Below are 24839 nucleotides of genomic sequence, written 5' to 3' on the forward strand. Positions count from 1 at the left end.
TCGGGGGGGGGGTGAGGAGGAGGAGGAGGAGGAGGAGGAGGAGGGAAGAGGGGGGTGAGGGGGGGATGCGGGGAGGGGCCACGCCCCCCGATGGCGCCCGGCGGCCACGCCCCTTTGTGTAGGCCACGCCCCTTTGTGTAGGCCACGCCTCCTTGTGAAGGCAACGGCCCCTTCCTGAGAGGCCACGCCCCTTTTCTCCAGGGGGCGGGGCCGTGACATGGGCCCGCCCACTGTACGGGGGCGGGGTCTTCTGAGGACACGCCTCCTTTTCTCAGGGGGCGGGGTTTGGGGTGGCCACGCCTCCTTTCCCCCTGGAGGCGGGGGCTCTGGGAGGCCACGCCCCCTTTCCTCCGGGGGTGGGGGAGCGAGGAGCGACTTCCAGCCCCCCTCAGGGCCCCCCCCCCCCCCCCCCCCCCCCCCCCCCGCCAATTACTGCCTTTTAATTGGGCTGTGGCTGTGAGGTGGCCGCTCTGCCATGCCCCACCTCGTTCCCAGGACGTTTGTCCGTGAACTTTGCCTGCCTTCAGGGAAAATGCCCCCGGAGCCGTCGGTTTCCAGGAAAAAAAATGCTGCTCCCAGAGCTGCTGCGAGACTCCTGCTCCCCTTGGGCCTACCGAAATAACTCCATTAGGCTCAGCGCTCCAAGAAAGGATACTTGACACGTAGAAAAATGTATAAATAGAGGAAATTCCTCTGGTTCTGTGTGTTCGTATTTGACGGGCTCCTTATCTGGTTGCTTTCGGTCTTCTTCCAAAACGCGGTGTGGTTTGGCACAAGATCGTGAGGGAGAGGCTGAGGGGACGAAACGCGCTCACTTGGCGTGGCGAAGTTACATCCTTCCTCAGGAATCCTTCCCGAGACGGCCACTCGGATCCTGTGCTTTCATTAGCACTATTAATGGCGTGTAAATTTTAAGCGAGGCATTTGAGAATGCTGTAAGCTGTGGAACGGTGAGCTTTGTTGTCCCTTAAATGGAAATAACAAAAAAAAAAAGTCTGACCTTCGCTTTGTTAAAAGCAATGTAAACGCCTGAGCTGCGCTGCCGACGGCTTCCTGGGGTGTCTGCGCGGCAGTGCGGAGCGAGGAGAGCGTTTCAGCCTTCCAGGAGGCGAAATGAGATATTTCATCTCATTTTAGGGTCTGGTACTGGCTTCTCTCACGGAATGGGAAACGTGGTGCTTTCTTTGGCCTTGTGGAGCCAGTTTCACGTCGGGGTGGCTGCGGCGCCACCCTGCTCGGCCCGCATAGACGTGTGTGTGAGCACTGGCAGGAGGGGGGTTATGAGCAGGTGAGGGAGGTGCAGTGAGCAGCTTTGGGGCGATTTGCTGTGTGCTTTGCTTGCAGGATGGTTATAGCTGCTTGTGTATAGCTTATGACGTTCATCCCGAACTGGAATTCACCCTCAGCCTCAGCTTTTTGGGCAATTTTGGGTGTAGTGGTTAGATATATAGAAAGAGAGAAGGGAAAGACGGAAACCAGAAGTTCTTGGTAGCCGCTCTTAGACTGCGGTACCCAATATTTGTACCACGTCCTGGGGTGATTTGGTAGGACCAGGAGCATCCCAAGGCTGTTACCCAGACTGACGGTACTGGTAGAGAGAACCCAGTGCTGGGTTTTGACCAGGAGATGGAAAACTTCAAGCGGAAATGTCAGGATTTGAGGCACCCGCTAAGAGCAGCGAGGCCAGCAGAGGCCGTGTGGCTGGGAGGCCGTGGCCGTGAGGTGATGGAGCCCGCTCTGGAGATCTGCACCCAAAGGCCCTGAAGGCGGCGGAGCAAAGCGTGCGGGTGCTGCGGCCCCGCTCCTGGCACGTGTGGCCAGCTGGGGAAGCAGTCTGTGGGCCTAGGTGCTTTCCTTGGTGCTGTGAGGCAGCTCTTAGTACTCGGAAATTTGAATTTTTACAGAAGCCAGGGAATCCATCGTTTTGCCATTAACGAGACAAAATGTGGTAAGCTAAATCAATAAAGACAAAGCGGCATATTTAGGAATTGAATTCCAGCTTAGGTACTAGGTTTTTTTGTGACATTGATGGCTTTCACAGATAGCTTTCACCATACTTTAAATGCAAATCAATTTCAGTGATTTTTTTTTTTCTTGAAATTGTATTCTGAAATCCATATTCTTCCAGTGCATTTGTCTTTCAAGAATCAATTTCCTTGATATCTTATGCTTATGTTAATTGGAAATAACCTCCGTAACACCTGTCTGGACAAGCTCTATGTAAATGAATCAATTCTTGCATGGTTGGGGCTATCCATAGGGGAAAAGTCAGCTCCAAATTCTGTCTCTGCTAGGCAGAGCTTTGTAGGGTGCCTTCAATGGGGTGGGCTCTGCTAGATTAATTAAGCATCTGCATTCTGCTCCTTGATGATGGGACTGCATTCAGGAGCCATTAGCGGGGGTTGTGCAGTCCGAATTTGAGGATGCACCACGAAAATGGAATCCAGATGCTTCACAGAGGGAAGTTCAAAGCGCCTGCACCTCCCCACACTGTGCTCTGCTCCCCGTTGGGATTTCTCGTCTGCTAGCAAGAAGCAGCTCTGATTCTGCTGGGAAAGGAATTGTGTCATCTAGTGTCTACACCTTCCTACCTTTCACCCAAATTCTTCCTTTTGTATTAAGTAGAGGAATAAAGCATTAATTGGAAGTTCTCAACGTGACTTTCTTCTTCTTCTAGATTCGGGAAGTTACAATCAGTCCGGGGGCCAGCAGAGGTATGGTTTTTTGTTTGTTTCTTTCTCTTGGCAATTAAATGTGCAAAATAAAGGCAATTCTGGATTCCCAGCAAGGTGTTTGAATCTTTGGGTGTGATACAGTATTGATAACGTTTTGGGAGTAACAGTTGCAGAAATCTTGCAGCCCTGGGCCTTTACTAAGAAGCCTTATAAGGTAGGGAAAAGTTGACATTCCTGAAGGAAAGAAAACAAGGAGGGTTAAGTTGGAAGGCCATCTTTTAATAAGAAGAACTTTTGAAATATCACGGATATTTAGAAGTATCTTTCATACGTCTGCTTTAAGCTGCTCACTGAGTTATTAGTCAAAGTTTATACAAGCATAAAGGTGACGGCCACACTGATACTTCCCCAGTAGAGGGATTTTTTTTTTTTTAAACCAAAACCTTTGAAAACTGTTCATAATTGTGCAATTTAAAAGCCAGTTCATAGAACAGCTACAAGTTTTTTGGGATGAGGTTGTATTTTAATCAATAAAATGAAAGTGTTCTTACAGAAGCGTGAAATTCACGGATAATACTGATTGCTAATGAAAGTCATCAGGTTCTGTGCAGCTGGCAGTGTGTGAGTTTGAGTTTATATCTGAGATTGATGTGAGTTTCAGCACATGATTCTTCTGTAAGTTCACGAAACCTTAAAGTGGCAGAATAACGAGTAAGTATAACCGAAAGCTAGTGCGGTTTTTGATGGTGGTGATGTCAAATTGTCCAGCGAGCACCAAGTAGACAGCAATTGATTGAAATAAAATTAACTTTATGAAAATGTACTGAAAAATTTAAAATGCCATGGTTCATATGATAAGATTTCTGTGATTCTTAAGAATCTATCAAATCACAGTTAGCCCAGCTTTAACGTACTTTAACTTGAAGCAGAGTAGAAATCAAAATAAGTTCATATGACTCTGGCAATTAACTGTGGCAACCATCAGTTTATTGGTGCTTTTCTAATAGGCCACAACTGCAGGACTCAGATGAAACACCTTTTTTTCAAAATGAAAAGAAACTTCAAATAACACCCAAAGTACCTTTATTTTCCAGCCTGCACGGAGGGTGCTGTAAATGCTTACTAGCTGCGTTTTTCTCTTACAGCTATTCATCCTATGGCAATCAGGGCAGTCAAAGTTACGGACAAACACAGGTAAGTTGAGAAAAATCATCGTGTCTTTCAAAGCGGATGTTTGAGTAAAATAAAAAATAAAATCTTGTTCCTGGCTGGCCATGTCGGGGCTGGGAAGAAGGACGTTCTCAGCTTGTGCTTGATGAATTGCAGAAAAACTGCAATTACCTGCTGTGGAATTTGCACTTATTTGAATACGTGATTTAAATTACAGGGATATTCTGGTTATGGGCAGAGTGGAGACAATTCCTCCTATGGACAGAACTATGGAAACTATCATGGGAACTATGGACAAAATCAAACAGGTTTGGCTAGCTTGTTCCATTCATTGACAGTAATTAAAAAGGCGAGTATTTGCTGAACGTTTTTTTCCTTCATTTCCAGGTTATGGGCAAGATTCCCAGGGATATGACGATGAATCCGGTTATGATAATCAGAATCAGAGCTCATACAACCAGCAGTCTTACAGCAGTCAGGGACAGCAGAAGGGGTCGTCTAGAGGGTAAGGAAGCTTAAGCAGTATTTGCTTATAATTGTACGTTCTCAACTAGAGCTATGAGAAGTTTCCTGCTACAGTTGATAAAATAAAAAAGCAAACAACAGAACAACCAACAAACATCTGAAAATTTGCACTTTTAAGAGCTTTATAATGCCTGAAAGAGCAGAAGGTAGGGGAAGAATATTTCTTTCGATAAGAAGGATTGATACAGTCGTGCTGAAGCTAAGATGTTGGGGTGAGAAACTCTAGAAAGTCTTTGGATAGTGACTACACAAAGACTGGACTTGGTAGAGGGTATTTAGATCATGAAAAAGATGGGTCGGGTACATCTCTAGTCACATTCCCTTGTATAAACTTACAGTGTCCTTACAGTTCTTAGATTAGCAGCTTTATGCTTTGACTTCCACCTTTTCTTGGTAGAAAGAAGACAAAAGGATTCAGAAATATCTAAGAGAGATCTTTTTCCAGCCAAGTGGGATTACTACAGTCAGTTCAGTGCTTTACACAATTATAAATGTATTTTATTTCTTAAATGATGTTGTACTCAAATCAGTTTCAGGGGGATTAATAATACAGCTTTGAAAGTATCCTGGAAAACACAGTCCAGCTTCCTGTAATGAGTTAAAAGGCCACTGGGTGCTAGAATACCTTTATTGTGTAATTTGCAAGCTCCATGTTTATACTCTAAGGTTACGTCTTACGGTAGTTCTTTAATGAGGCTCAAGTGGCCAATTAAAAATACACCGTACGTACTAGACCTCATTCCTGTGTTCACGGTCCAAAAATTCTTACTTTGTTTTGCAAGGTTTATATAACAATCCGGACTTCAGCAAACCAGTACTTGGTTTCGGGTTGTGTAGTTGTTATTGCCAAACATCTTCATACAAACAAGCACGATTTTAATCTGAACAGCAGGTGACGTCACTCAGAGCAGAGTGTCTTTTGCACATCTCAAAGGAAGGCGGGTGTGTGGTTAAGGTTTGGTTATCTTTGCTTTATTTTCTGAGAATTTTTTAAGAGTTGTGCAGAAGACTAGGCAATAATGTAGTTTTTGGTTCTGTAGACATCCAGTGGAAAACCAGTGCGGTAGGGCATAGATTCTCCAAAGCAGCTGGTTTTGACCAGGAAAATCAAAAAAGAAATTGGAGGGAATGTGTTTCATGCATGGTTGTAACAAATAAGGAGAAACTGGGATGGGAAAATGATAGTTTTGGAGAGGGTGGTCGCAAAATCGTAGTTCACACTTCTGAGGGAAGGGAGGAAGGAAAAACTGCAAATAGGGGAGGCTCTCGGTGATGGCTTCTGTTGTTGGTGATGGTGAAAAGGCTAAAGTAGATCTGGCTTTTTTGAAATTAAGATATAAGCAAAGTCTTAGCAATCTCTTTGTTACTGGGATTAGTGACGTTAAAGGTAAGATCTAGACTGGAACTGGAGAGAGCAGGTTACACGAGTATTTAGTTGCATGGGGTAGTTTGAGGTTGGTTGGTCCGAATAGATTTCACCTTAGAGTTCTTTGAAAAGCTGGTGGAAACTTCCTGTAGGCTTTTACATTTTTGTTTGGTTTTCTGAGGTGTTTTGGGGAGCAGGTAAGATTGCTAAAGACTTGAGCATGACAAACGTGGTGCCTCATTTTTTGAAAAAGGGTGAGAGAAGGGAGGAGGAAGAGAAGAAAGGGTGACAGGTCAGTGATTAATTTCGGTTACTGAAAAGGTAATACAATTAAGCTGCAACAAAGCACCCCGGGGGAAAACAAAGAGATGAGTAACAGTCAGTGTTCCCTGGATATTTCTCATAAATTTATGCAATCTATTGCTATGACAGTGTAACCTAACTGGAACGGTAATTGTCTTGCATATCTAGTTTTTCAAAATACTTTTGCTTCTACTTTGCATGCTGAATTAGGAAGGTAGCCTAAGGACATGTGGTGTAGGTGAGGTTTTCTTGTGGTTGCTGTAAAGTTGATTAAATAACATAGTCAGAGAAGAGGCATTGATGATTCCCTCTTAGAACTTCGAGGTACGTTGAGTTATAATATCCAAGAGGTCAATGTTCCTGGTAAAAGCTGGTGGGATGATATATACAGATGGCACTAAAATGGGAAGAACTGCAAGTTTGTTCGAGGAATTCACTATAGTTAGAGTAAGTTCTTGGCAAAATGGTAGAACACCCAGAAGAAGTTAGGGTGCAGTTCAGTAAGGCAAAGTTTTGAGGGCTTTTTGTAGGCTGGAAGTATCGGCTGCACAATACAGCGTGAGCAGCCTGGGTCTTTCCTGCTGCTCTGCAGGAAAGGATTTCGTGTTCTGTGGGTCATGGGCTGTGCATCGGCTATTGTCACGCTACTGGGGAGCCAGCCTTGTACTGGGGTATGTAAAGGGAGCACAGCTGTTAAGTTTCATGTGCAGTGGAAATTGAGGATGTCTTGAAAGTGCTAGTAACATACACTTTTCTCTCTTGGTTTTACCGGAAGCCAGATACAGCCCATCAGAGATGAGACATACAGTATTTTCATTTCAATATGCCAGTACTGACTTGGAAGGTAACTGTGACTAGGAAGTTTTTAGCAATGTTACGTATTTTCAGCCATGACTTTGCTCTCTATTCTGTGAACATTTAGCTATTAATACACATTCTGTTTATTTTAAGTGGAAGAGGCTCTTATGAACAAAAGTCAAACTATGGTCAGCACCAAAGCTCTTATGACCAGCAGTCAAGCTATGGACAAAACCAAGACTCTTATGACCAGCAGTCAAGCTCATATGACCAGCAGTCGGGCTATGGCCACCAGGGCTCATATGACCAGCAGTCGGGCTATGGCCACCAGAGCTCGTATGACCAAAAGTCAGGCTATAACCAGCACCAAAGCTCATATGGCCACTCTCAGCAATCCTACCAGTCTCAGAAGGGAGGCTATAGCCACAACAGCCAAGGTAAAATTCACAGGTTGGATTCAATACTGGCTAGTAAATCGAACGAAACACTGTGAAATAGTTGGATTTTCTTCCACAGACAGATAATTTGATGAATAGTTTAAAGTTCTTTTTTCCATGTTCTTGGGGAATGTTCTGTTTGTTAAGACTTTCAATATGTTATGTGGAGATGAAAAGCTTTGGGGGCCCTGAAAGTGTTGCGGTTGCATTTGTTGGAGACATCCTTGCAGAGTTCATGTCTCTTGAGTTCTAAAGCTCTCGGTGAAATTTTCTTTTAAGTTATTTTGCACCTTTTTCTTGAATGAAGGTGACATGTCTTCATCAGTCATGACGAGCTTTTCTACTTCACATTTCAGCTTTACGCTGGGTCAGTAAATTCTGAGATAGACAGAAATGAGAAGTTGAAGATTGACCTTTTTCTGCAAAACACGGTCATCCAGGCCCACACTCCCCCTTTTTCTGCCTTCACTGATTTCTTTTGCAAACTGGGAAGGCTAAGTGGAAGTGTAATGAAAAGTATATTTTAGACAATCTGTGTTAAATATTTGGAAAATGTAGTGTTTATGTTAAAATAGTGTTTGCATTCTGAGATGCTGTGTGGTGCTGGAAGCCAAGGAACACAACTGGAGCAAAATCAGACTTTGCTCCATTACTTCCTGGAGTAGATAATGGAAGTGGGATATTTAGAAATTGCCATTTATATCTAGAAAGTGTCAGACTTGAGGAAAACAAATTGTTGGGCAGGAATTTTCACTGCATTCCAGCTTGCACTGCAATTTACTTAGGTTTTGTCTTTTATTTTTATTATTTTTTTTCTCCAGATGATCGTCGGGAAAAGAGTAGGTATGGAGAAGATAATAGAGGATATGGCGGGTCACAGGGAGGAGGTAGAGGGGGCTATGACATGGATGGAAGAGGTCATATGTCTGGATATAGGTAAGTAATCTCATTTCAGTGCCTGCAGTTGTTTACCCTTGTATCTTATTATTTAGCTGTTTTTAAATTTATTATTATTCCTAACGTGGCTCAGATTTAGATTGCCAAAAATGGAAGGTAGTTGGTTTCTAAAGTTAAGCCTTTCTGCACTGCACTGAAATGCATTTTGCCCAGGAAAAGCTTTTACATTCAGACAGATTGAGACCAAAGTATTTGATTTTTATGACACGTAGCTATATATTAAATTACATTAGTTGCAATAAAAGAACTGCCAGAACCCATCACTTGAAATCGGATATTTTAAACCTATGAAAATCTTTTTTTTTGATTTTTTTTTAATATTGAGGAAACAACAGCAAGGGTTTGAGACAGTTGTATAAAATTCATAGCTAAAGCAGCTAACCTTTTGGCAGGGAGGTGTTTTGACGTTACGGTGACAAATCATTACAGTAAGGTTAGCTAATTATCTTTCTGCTTCCTAAATATTTTTAATCACAAGTTTATCTTTTGATTTACTCTAGTAACATTGCTTGTTCTTTACTATTTTTTTTTTAAGTTCTAAACTTTAATTAAAATACAGCTTTTTTATTGGTTTAGCTGTCAGTCTAAACCCATTTGTTTTAGGTGAATTTTTAATCCTTACATTACTGTTTCCCCAGCTGCCATTGACTTAGGCCCTGTTCCTGTCAAGATTTATGCACATACTTAATTTTGTGCTTGTAGATTTTTTTTCATTCATAGCTCTGAGAGTTTGGAACCTTTGCTTTAATCCTATTGAATTAGGACAAATAACATTGCTATTTCTTAATTAACTCTCACAATTGGCTACATTTTATGTGCCTCCGTGTTATGGCTGTGGGATGCAGAGTGTTCATTCATACAAAGGAAGAACATTGAGGCTTCCAGTGAGCTTTGCAGCGTTGCTGCCTCACTTTCCCTTTAACAGACTGCACAATCCTGGGTTATTGCATGGACTCCAGACAAAGCACTTTAAGTATACAATGCCATTCATGTGAGCTGATCCAATTTAAATAAAGTAATCCAGCAGTGTGTTAAGACTCAATTACTTTTAAAAATACTCATTTTTAAACCACATGTAAAGTTTGCCTTCTCCTCAGGTGGTCCCAGATTGTACTTTGTGGTTTGCTGTTTTCATGACATGGGTTATTTCTCTTAAATAGACATGGTAGCACAGTTAAATATAGACATATTAGTAATTAATATTAAAATTACATTTAACATTTAATTTAAATATTAATATTAAAAATTGCTGTGCTTTTGTATAATGCAAACCTAACTAGCTAAATAATTTCTAAGTTCATTTACAGTTAAAACTGAACATTTGTTTTAAACCATGGATGAGGGCTTTGCATATTCCCATGCCCTTTCCAACAGGAGAACTGAATGTGAGCTTCAAAAAACATTTGGTAGAACTGATCACTGTGAAACAAACCGCAGTCTGTGCAAGACAAAAATAAGATAAATTAATGTCTGTGAAAATAAAGCCTCTTACCGTATTTTTCCAAAACGTAAGAAAATTTTTGTTCACGCGTCCATGTGGATACTAGTACATCGCTGGACTTGAAAGCCCAGAGAAGGAAAAGAGTGAAGGTGAATGGAGAGATGGGGGAATCTCGATGGAAGTGGGAAGGCGTTAGAGACATTGTGAAGTCTGTCTGCTTCCATTAAGTGATGCAGTCTTTAATGCCGTTTCCATTGAAGTTTTTTTTCTGAAACAAAAGGGCTGTCGATGTTTTTTCAGTCTTTTTGCATAATTATGATCGAGGGTTCTGCTTTTGGCAAATGTATTTTACTTAAGTCATATGCTTATGGGAAAAGTGTAAAAGGTGAAATTAAATAGCAAGCTGTGATCAAGGCGAAAATAAGATTGGGCGAGAAATGTTTGGTCCTGTGAAAATGTGGGTTTCAGGGCAGTTTTTGGTTTTGTTTCTTTGGGATTTATTTTATTTTTTCTCCTAAAGACAGTTTGGGTAGGAATGTCACTTCCAACTCCAATAACTTCCAGGTTTTTACTTTGATCGTATTTTAATGTTCAAATTGTGGAAATTCCATAGCCATCAGGAAATACCTAACAATCCCATCTCCAGAGAGGTTTGCACTGCTGTAGTAAAATAGGCTTTGATTTTTATAATGATTAGAAACTAATGTGTAAACGAGTTCTGTCAACACACAGAATTGATATTTCTAAATCACATAAACAGACTTCTCCAATGATACAGTGCTTGGTTTTGATTTTATGAAAAAACCTAATAGCTGATTTGAGATCTTAGCAAATGAATCTCTTCTGTGCCAGCTAGCAATAAAAATTGTCTTCCCTTGCGATGAAAAGCAGGGAAAGCTTGCTGCAGCTTGTTCATCAGTAAGCGTTACCCAGTCGCTGGTGTTCTTAGAGCTGTATTGCCTAATTTAGTCTGTGGTGCTGGGCACTGAACGCATCCTGTTCACAGGCGTGTTGCTGGCACGCGGCTGTCCTGCCCTAGTGACATCAGAGACTTTGGCCACTGCCTGGACATTTGTTTTATCGCAGGATTCTTGCCAGCTCCAGTGGCCCGTAGAAGCTTACCCTCTGTGCCTCTCAGAGCAGTCTGGCAGTGCAAAAATTCTGGAGGATTTGGGGTAAAATCCAATCAGCACTTTTAAATGTTGGGTTTCCTTTATCAAATATTTTTAAAATGTATTTGGTAATGTTAAGGTGTGAATCATTATTCTGAAAACTAGGATGATTTGAATTCACACCATAATGAGCCGCTTTCAACACTCGTTTTTCTTCTGTGCCTGTGCAAAGTCATACAGCACTGAGAAGAATATCTTGAGAAATTGCTTTGCAGTTTCCCTAGCTGATATGATGATAGAGAATAATTATTTTCATATGTCAGCTGTTCACTTCTTAATCTTAGTAACTGGGGGGGTTCAAAAGTATTCTTCAGATTTTTTGAATGATCTTAAATTACATCTTTTGGGAATCTAGTACTCCATTTTTTTTCTGCACTTTCATTTTGAAGCTTTAAAAAATGATGATCTCAAAAAGTCAGATTTTGGCTAAGAAACAGAACCATTTTCTTTAACTTGTAATGAGTTAAATGAGTCATCTTTGAGCTCTTCTGGTTAGAAAGCAGGTACACCAGTTGGTTTCCTTGTAGAGTAAGTGAGTAAGTCTTTTTTTTTTTTTTTTATTTCTTCTTCTTAGTCCTCATCTAAAAAATGAGGAATGAATTGCTAATTGTGGTTATGGGACTGAGTTGTTGTGGTTAGGCATACAAGTGGGAAATACAGCAGCACTACAAAGCAGGGCTGTTCTCTCCCACCTTAAAGAGCCGTTCAGGCAGTCGAGTACCCGTACCCATTCTGCTAGAGCCTGGACCAAATGGGAGAAGCTTTACCATTGCATTTGCTCATGGATTTGTTAGTGAAATTACATTGGTGCAGCTGAGAAGAGAATTTTGATGACCAAGTCCTTGGGTATGGCTAACTTTGCTCAACGTAGATTTTGTTCTTTTCCAGATTTGAAGTTGCAGCACTATAAACAGGAATTACTTGCGCAGCTTAATTGCCATATTAGCCATTCCGAGTGGGAGTTAGCTTACTGCGGTATCAAGAAACTACAGTGTAACGCAAATGGTTTTTACAACAGGGTGGTTTGTGCTCACATTAATGTTTAACTTGTAAGAGGCTAAGCTCAAGCACATACAGGCTTTGGGGAAACATGAGCAGAGGCAATAAATACGGGCAGCAGAAAAAGCCATCTGCCGGTGACTTCACAAGTAGTGCTCTAAGCATTCATTTCTTGTTTGCAAAATCACATCCTTACACGTAACTCCCACACACTTGATGAGGCATAGATACACGTCAGAGCCTAAAATTTGGTTCCTGAGCTGTTAGTGCTGCTGCTGCCAATATCTGATCACTTCTGTGTATCACTTGTCTGCGTCGCGTTGAGCTTTCCATGTAACTGAGCCTGTAATTCGAATTATTCCCAGCTGAGGTAAGCAGCGTTCGGGTGAGCTACATTTACACTCAGCTAGGTGATGTTTAGATGTGTGACCAAGTATGGAAGAACAGCTGACAGTATTTTTCATAGCAGTAAGTTTTACCACTGAATGGTGTCACATACGCTCTGGCTGCTGCCGGTCGGTCTGTTCTGTTCTACTTCTGTTGGTGGCCTTGCCCAATCTTAGCAACCTGTTGGTGATCCTAACCTCGGATGCTAAAACCCCAAACTGCATCTGGTCAGCCTGGTCTGTGTGCAAGACTGACGAAGCAACAGAAATTAAATGTTCCACATGTTCCTGAGACTGAGGCTTATGCTTCAGGTCTTGGAGATGGGAAGATGCGAGGCTGCCTGTCAGCTCCTCTGTTTGACTTCAATTCCTGCAGCAGGTCTGCACGCCTCCTGAGGATCTTAGGAAGCTTTGCCCAGCAATCCCAGGAGTGTAACACACCGCAGCCTTGTTATACCGGCCACGTGGGCAGGGGCTTCAAAACGGAGGAGGGCACTCATCCCTCAGTGAGGGGATCTGCTGCTGAATGGCTGCCGACTTTGGTCGCGTGAGACTGAGCAGGAGATAACGTGCTGAAGCACATTTGGGCAAAAACATGTTTCTACAGTCATTAATTAAAAAACAGTAATTGAAAAGCATTGGATTGCACTAACACTTGCGATCCAAGGTGCAGAATTAGTACAACACAAAGTTAAATGAGGCTTTAGGCTACGACTTCCTACGCATTTTATATATCCAGCTCCATCACTTCTCAGAGTCATGGTGCACACGTTTTACCTCAGCATCTGAAGTAAAATCCTCATGTCCTGTAACCCCGTGGCTGTATTGGTCATGGAATTTCTCCATGTTTTTTTGTTGGGTTTTGTTTTGTCTTTTTAAATTTACGTCTGTGCTGCTGTATACTTTCAAATCAAAACATAGGTGTGCTGGATGACTCTGTCCTAGTGAATTGGGACCGTAATCGAGGGCTTGAAAACTTTGATATCATTTCCATGGCGGATGTATTGACTGTTACAGTGTCTTATTTCTGAGTTAAGATTTTAGAAAAGCAGGTGTCCTACTGAAAATTGTTGAGTTATAATGACAATTTATTGAACTGAACTGAACTGGAGGTGGCAGAAAGATATTTACAGGGTTTTTAGGGTGGTCACCAGGATGTTTTTATCATCTGTCCTTGAAAACAGCCAGCCTGGAATAGAGACCAGCTCTGATGCTGCATCTACAATTCATTTACTTTACCTCTTTAACAAGCAGAAAGTAATTGCTTATGAGTAAACAACAAGGCAATTTAGCATTCAGATTTTTTCCGTGGAGTATAAATTAAAAATTGGCAGCAGAAATTTAGCTTTATTTCATTGCTTTTGCTGGGATACCTGTGTCCTGTGTCGGGACACCCAAGTGTGGGCAGATGGAATTAAGACCTGGAGTGACTTCTAGTTGTCAAGCTCGCTGCTGGAGATGCTGCTCATACCTATGCATTACTTCCAGGACAAAATTCCTGGGGCTTGGAGACAGCCCTCTGCCTCACGGTTTGAGCTTGGGCTGGCTTTATTTTAGTGGCTGAGCGTGAAAGCTGCCAGGGCTGGTGGCAGGTGAACCTGCCCGATTTTCGGCTGGCAGCTGTGTTCTCCACGCAGGGGAGGGCAGGCAGCTGTGCGGGGCAGTCTTTGTGACACTTGCTTATTGACTTTCCAAAAAATCCAGTGGCTGTATTTTTTCCTGAAGGCTTTGAATATCGATGACGCTGTATTCGTAGCACGGATGCAATTCAAATCGCTGTTGTGAAAATTCCTCCTAGCGCAAACATTTACATTTTAAAGAGCGAGGGTTTATTTTCATGCACATAATCGGAGGCGTAACATCGTGTTTCAGCTCCCCCTCCTAACCTTTGAAAATTGATGTGTCTAATCTCTTAACTTGGTCTACGTTTTGTGCCACAGGTTGCAGAATGAATGAATTAAAACTTGACGGCCTCTGCTTTTGAAGCTCACATGCACACACCTCTGTAATGGGCTAATCGTGCAGCAGCTCCCCCCACACCCTATCTCAGAGAATAGCTGGTGCTGCTGATTTGCCCCCACTATATAAATGCCTAACAATGGAGGTTAATTAACTTTAACTCTTCTCATTTCTAGGAAAGTACGAAAGCACTAATTATTCCAAAGCAGCAATTACACCTACAATTAAAGCCCATTAGCATTCATGAAAATAATGATTCCCTTTTAAAACCCAGTTCTTAATAGCAGTCATTTTGGTTTAGGGGATGGGAGGAAGTATTGAAACAAAGATACGTGTGTGGGCTGGCTTAAATGACTCTAGGACACTTCTCCAGCGCAGCACCCTGAGATTATTCTCTTTCATGTATTTTAATCTTTGAATGATAAGTGAGGAGAACACAGGAGGGTGCTTTAGCAGCTAGACAGTAACTCAACTTGTGATCAGTTAACTGTAGATTGAGCCTTGGGCTCAGCACTTAGAGACCTAAGGAAGAAATCATTTCTTCAATTTTTCCTCTGCAGTGGTGGTGACCGTGGTGGCTTCAAAAATTATGGTGGTAAGTGCCGAGTATCCAAAAATGTTTCAGTGGAAATTCTTTATAAATCTAAAAGCCACCAATATCTTGTTACTATCTCGTAGAAGCATTGTAGAGTTTTGGTGAGGCTGGTGTGTTCATGAGTTTTAAAACCTTTAGCAATAAGGTGGATTTCTACTTTGTCCAATTGCATGAAAGAATTTGTGGAGACGGTGACGTTACTGGATTTTTTTTTCTTTTCTTTTTTTTTAATTTTCTTTCTTTTGTTGTTGTTACAAATGCTTCTTAGAAAGGTCCTAGAGGGGGAAAAAACACCTTGGTAAACTGCTTGGTGATCTGATAACCAGCATTTGCAAGCTAACACCAGCATAGCATCAGTGTGGCCATTGCTGCATACTGCAACTTAAAGAGCACATTAACGTCCTACAGACACCCTCTGTTGAACGTTTTAATCTAAATACTCTCCAAATCTCTGGTTAATGTTTTAGATCGTAGATGCATTGCGTAGATACTTTAAATATTTTCATGTATTTAGAAAGAGTTACTTGAAAATGTTTTGCTAAAAATAGACTTTCTTTTTTTTTTCCTTTTTTTTTTGTTTTAACCCGTTTCATAGGTCAAAGGGATTATGGACAGAGATCAGATGCTGGTAAGAAAGCAAGCAGTGGCTGTGAGTGGATTGCTCTTAGGTCATTGCTTTTAAAAATGTATGTCTAGAAACACGGATGGGGCTGTGATTCCCATGGTTGAAAAGCAATTTAGCTAAAGCTTGTCTTTCTTAAAATAAATTCCTTCTGTTACAGCGCATGTGAATTTGTGGATGTTTTTTGTTACAGCAAGTAGCGTTTGCTGCTGAACTTTGAATTGGGTTGAGCCAAACAAATGCTTTTGCTGCTGTAACATTTCTGCTAAACTTGGACTATTGAAAGCATACGCTTCTCTGGTGGGTTCGGGTGTCCCAGCTGCAGGGACAAGCTGAGGGGGTGGCATATGGTGGTTGAACGTATTTGGGCTGGTGTACTGCAGCACCTGAGGGTGCTGTGCAGGCCTTTTTGCAGTTTGACGTTAACCTCAGGATCATGCTTTCTGCTCGTCTTTTATCTCACACAAGTTGTCTTTGGGATTTAAGGGTTCGTTACTGGGCGGTGTGGATCTAAGCTTAAAATGTTAGAGGTGCACGGTAAATGTAGCCTATTTTTTGATAGATACCGAGTCTGACAACTCTGACAACAACACTATCTTCGTGCAAGGACTTGGAGAGGATGTTTCAACAGACCAAGTGGCAGACTATTTCAAACAAATAGGTATTATAAAGGTATGTGAAACGGGAAATCATTAGTAAGAAGGAAGAGAGCTCTTGGAGCTAGTGTATTGGAGATGTACTGGTATCATTTGAGGCAAATGCTTGCTCTGACTCCCCAGAAGTTATGAATAAAATAATATCTTTATCTGTGTTCCCAGATGATAGCTCATTTGAAAAAAAGCTGCTGGTGCTGCCAGCTTACTTTGACATTCAGATTACTTCGCGTCTCTTTCAGTTTTTCAGCCTTTATAACCCTTAACACCCTATCCATTATGCCATCCTGGTCCTTCAGCGAGTATGCTCCAGCCTATGGCTGTTCCTTCTGTTTCTGCAGTTCTAAATGAGGGCTTCCTGCTCTTGACCTCAATTTTTGTAAAAGCTGGGCCCATCATTATTTCCTGGAGAACAGTCAGTCAGTATCCCTCAGTCAAAAGCATTTGTTTCTGAAAGCTAGCTCCAAGAGGATCTTCTGTCTAATGAGACTTACCCATTACAGTTCATGCTCTGAACTGGCTTTACCCCTGTTTCTCCTTTGCCAAGTGTACAACCTTTCTTTTCAGACCAACAAAAAGACTGGCAAACCCATGATAAATCTTTATACAGATAAGGATACCGGCAAACCGAAGGGAGAAGCAACGGTGTCTTTTGATGACCCTCCTTCTGCTAAAGCGGCAATTGACTGGTTTGACGGTGAGTGAGATGAGTTGTTCTTTTTGTGAGTCGTGAATCTACCAAGCGGTGGAGAAAGCAAATCAATAACCTCACGGGGACAGTATGCTACTTCTTGTTTTCCTAGGGAGACCTCTATTTTCATGGTGTTTTGTGTGTGCTGGATTTCTCTTTCATTCAGTGGGAAAGCGGTTGTGGGTTAAGACCAAAAATGTGTAATGAAACACTTCAGATTTGCTGCTACACTTCAGTCACCCCTGCACAAAGCATGAGTTGGTGTTCATGTTGCTCAGGAGAGCGTAACTTCTTGTTCAGTCCTATAGAGCTGTAATGTGTAATTAACGGCTGAAAGGATTTCCTACAGTGTTAGTATTGATATTATTAGTGGTGTGGTAGCATTTTCAGATTTTGGCAAGGGTTGCAGCAATCTTGAGCCAAGTGCTTTGTGTACGCGCAGTGGAGAAGGTTTTTTTAAATTATATGTTCAATAGAGGAAGATGGCAGATCCCAGAAATACATTAGTATAAAACTCGTCAGTCCTGATGCAGAAAATGCAATGGTACTTTTTTTTTTTTTTTTTTTTTTGTGGTAGTAAGTTTGAAAAAGAGAAAAAGAAGTGCCTGTTCCTGTGACCTTGTGCGTTCACATACTCTGTTTTTGGTGTTAAATGATAACGCATAAAACTCTGACATGGCATGCTGTTTTGCTAATAAAACAGAGTTTGATTTTTGTTTTGGAGGATAAATATAACAGTATTAGGTACTCATTCCACCCTGTTTGCTCTGTAACAAACCTTGCATCTGTGAAGAACCAAGACCTTCTATTGAAAGAAGTCATGTCTATCCCTGACTTGGGAGTATCTCATTTTTGCACTTGGTATTGAATTGTACAAAAGCCTTGTTGCCCTACTTGGGGGAAGAAGTGGACTTGTATCACATCTGAACTACCCACCCATGAAAACAGCGAAAATATTCTTCGGTATCTAATTAGATCATAAATTGCAGATGGTATTTTAATCAAAAGAAATGTCTTGATGTATGGAAAAACTATTAAGTACCCTAGCATTTGTCATCTCACATTTGGACCAGTGCATTCAAAAGTAAGAGGCTGCCTCCAGACTCCCTGTGTCTTAAAAGGTTTTAATTCAATCTGCATGTGCAAAGCACTGCTGTTCTTTTGAACTTGTTGCTGTGTTGTCAGGAGCTCTATTGTTTTACTCTCACTTTGTCTTTCTACAGGAAAAGAATTCAATGGCAATGTTATCAAGGTTTCTTTTGCAACCAGAAGGCCTGAATTCATGAGGGGAGGTGGAGGTGGTGGACGTCGAGGTGAGACTAAAATCTGTAGAATCCTTTTTGTGAAGCGAGACACATTTTAGGTGGTAACGGTTTATAAAAAAAGAAGTTGACTTTGTAGCAGTGATTTGTCAAAGTGTATGGGCCTTTGGGATTCTGGCAATAAGCAATACAGATTGAACCAACTTAAGTAAAACTGAGATCTGTAATCTTTTATGGACAGCGTAGAACCTCTGCTTTGCTTCTGAACTGAAAAGTCCCCAGACCGTGTCTCAGCGTTTCTCGCAAAGAGATGACAATGAATTTGAGGCTGTACTGGTTCCACAGAGACAGCTGTGAATTAGCAGTGAACGTTTGCTTTGAACAGCAAAGTCTTGAGATACTCTGATGCTTGCAGATGGTATTAAGCAGGTTAAATTATTCAACTGCTGCTGACTTAGAGCAGCAATTGGTGGTCTGACTCCTTTAATTAAATAGACATTAATTTCCCCGATTCTCTACATAATGCAGTTTTATCAGTGGCCTGCTGGATATAAATTACCATTTCACAGGAAACGTTTTTTGTGTGGTGGCTGTCAACACATTTTATTTTTAAATCAATCACTTATGTCCGGATTTTTAAAAAAAAAAAAAAAAAAAAAAAGATTCTAAGATTTAAAAAAGATTCTAAGATTTAAAAAGATTTAGCTGGTATAAAAGTTCTTGGTCTTCTTGATACAGAAAGCAAGAACTGTATTGTCTCTGGGGCTGTGTTCGATGCTTCCTGGCATTAATCCGGACGGTTGTTTTCTTAAGTTTTTGTTCTGTGACTAAATCAGGCCATCTGTGATTGATATCATACATTGTTAAATCTTTATGACGTTTTATTAATGTGCATGGTGGTTTTATATTTATCCCCTGGCAATTCAGGCTGATCAAGTTTCTTTTACTGATGAAAAAGAATTTTAAAAAAATACGTGCTGGAGCAGATTCTTGTAGCCTTTTTCTGGCCACCACGTGCTACTCTTGCTTCTTATTTTTCCTCATCAGCCTAAATGCTAAGTCTGTCCCTGTAAGCATGTGTACCTCAGCTATGCAGATACATTAACCTCAGGATATCAAATGCCATTGAGGTTTGGTGGTGGCTGAAACTTCTGTTGTTTCTTTGCCCAAGCCTTCTAGCTAACTTGTATCTAGTAATAAATGAAGGATTAAAAAAGTAATTCCTCAAGGCTGAATTCTCCAGTGGTACAAATTTTTGCCAGTGGCCCTACCTGCTCTCCTTTCAGAGTTCCTAGCGTGGCTCGCCTAGTAGGCGATCCCCGGGTGTTTGCGTTAATCACTTACTCTTTCTTCCACGTGGGAAGTCTGTCTGACACTTCAGTTCTGAAGCCAGGGGCAGTCCTTCATAGATGTTTCTCATGTGTAGGTCGCAGGCACTTCCCCTCTTTTATTCTGATTATAATTTTGTCTACAGGTTCACGAGGTGGATATGGAAGAGGTGGGGGCTTCCAGGGTAGAAGTGGGGAACCCAAAAATGGTGATTGGGTTTGTCCTAACCCGTAAGTGTCATTTTAATTGGGCAGTGGTGTTTCATGTCCTCTGAGTTTCTTAGCAGCTAAGTCCGGGAAATCCTTGTCTTTTCTAGGGGCTGTGGTAACATGAACTTCGCTCGCAGGAACTCCTGCAACCAGTGTGGTGAGCCCAGACCAGAAGATTCACGTCCATCAGGAGGTGTGTAGAAGATCAGTTAAAACTGCTGCATCGCTTCTGTAGCGTTCAAAATGTTGATGACGTCTTCAGCTGTTTGGAAAACCTGACTGCTGTGCTGATTTCCATTTTCCTCCAGATTTTCGTGGGAGAGGTGGCTATGGAGGAGAAAGAGGGTATCGAGGACGTGGTGGCAGAGGCGGTGACCGGGGAGGAGGCTATGGTGGTAAAATGGGAGGAAGGTAAGCAGCCTCTTTGCCCTCGCTTGGTTGTGCAGCATGTGGACTGTAGAAGTGATATGGACTGTGGGAGAAGAGCGTTGTTTGTGTGTGCGTGCGCAGCTGTGCTATGAAAATAGGAGCAGATAGGAGCTTCAGGACAAAATAAGTCAGTTTGCCTACTGAGTGTGTTTTGTGAGAGTTGTTGGATAAAGCTATCTAAAAACAACATATTACACAGCAGTGGGTGTGGAGATACTTGACGGAAGGACTATTTGTTATCTGCTTAAACGATTCCTTGAAACTTTTTATTTCCCTTTCAGAAATGATTTCAGAAACGATCAACGTAACAGACCATACTGAAGACCACTGTGAATGTTTTGTTTGTCTTCTTGACCCGTTGGATAGTGAAATTACCAGAGTTTTGCCTGCCGCTTCACCCATGGCCTCTTCGGATAGTGGAACTGAGTGAAACTAGATTTTTATTTTGGTGGGAGGGACTGGGGCAGTTTGGGAGGATTTTTTTTAAGCGAGACATTAAAATTTAATCTTGATTTCAGCCTTCTCCTCTTTTTTCTTCTTCCCCCCATACCTCTTCAACAGGCCCTAAGGAGAAAAAGGATAAACTGTAAAATATTGCCAAAATATGAAGTGTTTTGTAATACAACAATAAATGCTGATTGTTTTATTTGTGAAATCTTACCGTTTCCCAGTTACTTAAGTTGCATGTGCTTCTTCACAAATTCCCTGTCTTCCTGTGGTATGACACAAGTAGTAAATAGGGTCTTGGAAATGCCACTGCTTCTTTGACCTGAGCTCTGTGCTGTTGGCAAAACTCTGCAGTTAAGTCAGCGGCAAGCCTACCTGCTCTCCATGCCCTCTGTCCCCGACTTACAGACTTGTCCACTTCTCCTTTCTTGTTTCCTTCTGAGGCTGAAGTCCTGTGTTGCCTGCACTTCGACCCGTGCGTTGGTGTGCCCTGCAGCCTTCTTAAGGAGCAGGTAGATGGCAGTGTGCTCTCGTGCTGCCGGGAGCTCCGCGTGTCCAGGCAGGAACTCCAAAAACAAGGTGGGATGGCTTCAAAAAAAAGGTACAGCGATACGTAACAAATTACCTTTTAATTGCTGCTTTTGATGGGTGGGTGATACCAAACGAGTTGTGTGCAGCAGTTTCATCTCAAAGAAAAGATGTGGGCGAGGTCCGGATAGACACATTGCAAGCAGTTGGGATTCTCACTCCTCCTCGCACTAGGTCGCTGCACACGCTGCAGACGTGGGTTGGCGTGGTGGGAGCCTGTGAGAAGCTAACGCTGCCGCGGTCAGCTTGTGTCCAGCGCTGCCTTTTCAGCACAAGCATTTTGTTGAGAGCAAAAATCTGGCCATGCAAAATTCCTGCGTGCAAAATACTACAAATGCAAGTTTTCAGGGTGTGTAGTTATAATCTGGCTAATTGGGCACACAGCTGCACAATTTCCATGCCCCCCCCTCCCCCGACCACGTTTTTCAAAGCTTACAAAGAGAAGAAAAATAGCGTTTGTTAACGTCTGTAATCCAGCTTGGGGATGCATTCATGGTCATGGTAACAGCTCAAATCAGCCATTACCCCTGGCTGTAACTGTAATAACTATGCTGTGCCTTTTTAAGGCTTATCCTGGAAAGCAGGGGTCTGGTCAGAGAAGGCATTCATTCCTCACAAACTCCGGCCAGCTGGTTCCTCTTAATACAGCGGAGTTTTAAGACACCTGTGTCCTAGTGACATTATGGCTGTCACCTTTTTCCTTCTGGGGAAAGTGATGGTGGTTGGAAAAGCTGCTGCTTTTAATACTGGGGGCAACAGATGTAGCTCCTCCTAGGACCTTCTCAGCCTCCAAGCTTGCTTTCTTCCCCAGGCTAAGAGCACTTAGGCCTTTAAACAGTCACTGCCCAGCTGGATTACTAAGTAGAGCAGTATTCAAGTGAGCCATGGGACTGCTGGAGCTGTCACCACCTCCACAGCGTTCCCAGCCTGGCAGTGATGCTGAATGGTGTTTGTTTAGGATCTCTGCTGCACTGGGGCAAGGCAACTTGTGTTCTTGCATGCTTCTTAAGACCGTGAAAATATCTTCTTCACCAGCTGTTTTGTCTTACAGAAAACTTGAAAGTCAGACAGGGAAAGGGGATACTAGGTTGCTGGCACATACAGTTTTCAGTTGGTTTTGGTGTAGAGAGAGTTAAATTAATTTGGAGCGGCCTGGGAAGATACGTTCTGTAAGAGACATAAACCCAGATGATGATTTAACCATGTCATGGCCCTCCAGCTGTTTCTGCAAAGTCCTTTAGCCCTGCAGTTTTTCTCAGCAACTACCTTCAGTTCAGCAGGGTAAGCTTTAATGAGGTTAAAAGAAAAGTAAAAAGCTTAAAAGAAAAAAAAAAAATCAGTAGTTAGTGTCTCGAGGGTTGAATGAATCCAGGCCCTTCCTGACATGGTAACATCTGTTCTGGTGAAGCAGATGGCTCGGTGATGCTATGCAAATAAAGTCCTCTACTAATGGTCAGTGCTCGCCATCAAAAGGCTTCAGAGTTTTGTAGGTGCTAGAGTTGCTGCTTTTTTTTTCTCCTTTAAACAGGTGAGGAAGGTGTCCATAAACTTTCTGTTTTTAGCAGACCAACAGCTGATTTGAAAATAAAAGGCAAATCTCACAAATCCTACTTAGAATTCATCTCCTGGGGTTCCTCATTGAGAAAGCAGAGAGGCTGTCCCTGCAGAGTGAACGGGCTCAGGCTGAGCTGGGAACAGCTCTGCGCTGCTTCCTCCATCTCTTTTATGATCTAGCCTCCAATATTTTCTTTTCAAGCAGCGAGGTTTTAGTTTTGGAAATCAGTTCTGTATGGAATGCTGGCGGTTGATTTATAAAAAACACATCTTGCACTTGCCAAGCTCAACAATGACTTTATAGAGGAAAGCGTAGCAGGAGGATGCCAATGGAGAAGAAGCATATGATCGTTACAGAGCTGAAATGCAACAAAAATAGCTAAACAATTTCAGAGAGAGCCAAATACATTCAGAGCTGTCTCTGTATGGCCAAACCCACCTCGCCCCGAGAAGTAATGCGACTTTGTGAACTGCTCAAACTCCACGGGCATGGAGAGAGTGACAGGCGTTGCTGCTTTGCCTGATCTAGAAATGAAGGTTTGGATTTCCAGGGTAGCAAAGAGCTCGTGTGACATTGTCCACGGTAGATGGTGTTGCTGCTGGAGAAATCCCTTTGGCAAAAGGGCTGAGAAGAGCCTGCTTTTCACGTAGTTTTCTGATATGATGATGTCCGCTGGAGCGCAGGTGACGCGCTGATCCCAAAGAGATGCACGTGGTTGCAGCAGTCCTCTGGGCAAAGAGCTGGTGGCATTCAGTCAAACCGCTCGCAGCAAAGGAAGCCCGACCCGTGCAGGTGTGTTTGTAGGACGGCAGCTGGTGTTCCCGAGCACGGAAGGGTTGTGCCGAGCAGCAGTGCCAGCTGCAGGGCTGGATGTGGCCCCCCTTCACCCCACCAGTTTCCCGGTAGCTCCACACGCTGCGGGTAAAGCCAAGGAAAGCATGTACGGATTCTGCATTTTCCTTTTTTTTTTTTTTCCCCTCTGATAAGCATCTGCTCCTGGCTGTCTTGAAGACAGGGTACGGGACTAGGCACGCTCAGTATCTTGCACATTAAAGGCACGGGAAGTCCTTAGACTTCCGAGAACTTACTGTGTGCAGATGAAGCACCCAAGAAAACTATCTGAGCAGAAGAGCTTTGCCCTTGTGGCAGGCTCACGGCTTTGTAAAGCCCCGTGCCTCTCGCATGTTAGGGGGGCTGCTGCTTCCGTGGCCGTGCCCAGCTGGTGCCACCTTTTCATGCCGCAGGGCTGAGGAACCCACAGCAGCAGGATTTGCTCCTAACATCCCCAGAGTGGCATCCAGCAGCCCATCCTGCTGCTCTCCAGCTGCTGCTGAGCAGCAGATGTCTGAGGAGCGACCGCTCTGCAGCGGAGGCAGCTGGAGCGGGTGAAATGGAGCAACGCGAACGCGCGCTTAGAGCGAAGCACTCCAAGTTTTAACCGGCAGCTCTTGTGTTTCACATCCATCCCCCGTAGAAACTGCCAGAGGGGAGTAATGCTGTTGCTATTTGCTTATCAGTTACAGTAAACACTGAAGCTACCCAGAAATTTCACGTTGGCGCGGTGCTATTTCGTAACGCCCGTTTCTGAGCCGCTCTGGCGCTCACCTCCGCCAGCAGCCGGTGGCGATGCCTGGGCTCGGCTCAGCCCCGCACCGGCCTCGCAAACGAGCCCCTCGGCCGTTAATGTGCTGCTGGGGGTAAATGAGGAGCTTGGGAAAGGGGCTTGAAATCGAAGTAGCTGAGGAAGTGAGCTGATCTTTTGTGCTAAATGCAAAGGGGGTGGCCGTATGTGTAGCGACTCAAGAAATCCGGACTGTTTAGGCAATCAGAGCTTGTTTGGATCTATTGGTCGTGCTCTTCTGAGAGCTTTTTTAGTAAAACTTGGCCAGCTGTTTGCCAAGGCTTAACTCCAGGCTTTACTTCTGGAGTTTCAGTTTTAGGGTAGAAGCCGTAAGGATTCAAGCTCTCTTCTAGCCCACTTGTGAGCTTTCACCAGATGCCGAAAGCTGTCCACCTTTCCACAAGGCAGACAGCTTTTCCGTTCCCGATGCCTCTCTGCTGAGCACAGCTGGATAAACATCTCTGTGCTGTGCACCAGGACCTGCTGAGACCTGTGACTCGGCACCCAGCGCCCCAGGGCCAAATTCTTTCCCGTCTGGGTGCCACATCAGGTACGGAGCGAGGTGGCAGCGTCACGGAGCACCAGGTCGGGGAGGTGGGGTGCAGGTGCCCCCCCCAGCCCCTTCCCTGCCTTACACCGAGCAGGGATGG

The 24839-nt window shown here is 43.2% G+C and overlaps 1 protein-coding gene across 1 annotated transcript; it reads left to right on the plus strand.

Annotated features, from left to right (window-relative positions):
* Positions 1-217: 217 nt before the first annotated feature.
* TAF15 (TATA-box binding protein associated factor 15) lies at positions 218-20633 on the plus strand. Its single transcript, XM_035343426.1, has 16 exons — positions 218-232; positions 2626-2714; positions 3821-3869; positions 4063-4153; positions 4233-4350; positions 6991-7274; positions 8096-8210; positions 14749-14783; positions 15379-15411; positions 15968-16077; positions 16626-16755; positions 17973-18062; positions 19486-19570; positions 19657-19742; positions 19858-19960; positions 20260-20633. Exons 1-16 carry the CDS (start codon positions 218-220, stop codon positions 20297-20299), a joined length of 1473 nt encoding a protein of 490 aa, XP_035199317.1. The 3' UTR covers positions 20300-20633.
* The last annotated feature ends 4206 nt before the right edge of the window (positions 20634-24839 follow it).

Source organism: Oxyura jamaicensis, chromosome 19 (genome assembly GCF_011077185.1).
Source record: "Oxyura jamaicensis isolate SHBP4307 breed ruddy duck chromosome 19, BPBGC_Ojam_1.0, whole genome shotgun sequence".
Taxonomy (NCBI): Eukaryota; Metazoa; Chordata; class Aves; order Anseriformes; family Anatidae; genus Oxyura; species Oxyura jamaicensis.

Coding starts and splice junctions, on each gene's coding strand:
- TAF15 (XM_035343426.1), top strand. Junction 4,351..6,990: donor CAGAAGGGGTCGTCTAGAGG/GTAAGGAAGCTT, acceptor GTTTATTTTAAG/TGGAAGAGGCTCTTATGAAC. Junction 18,063..19,485: donor TGGAGGTGGTGGACGTCGAG/GTGAGACTAAAA, acceptor TTTTGTCTACAG/GTTCACGAGGTGGATATGGA.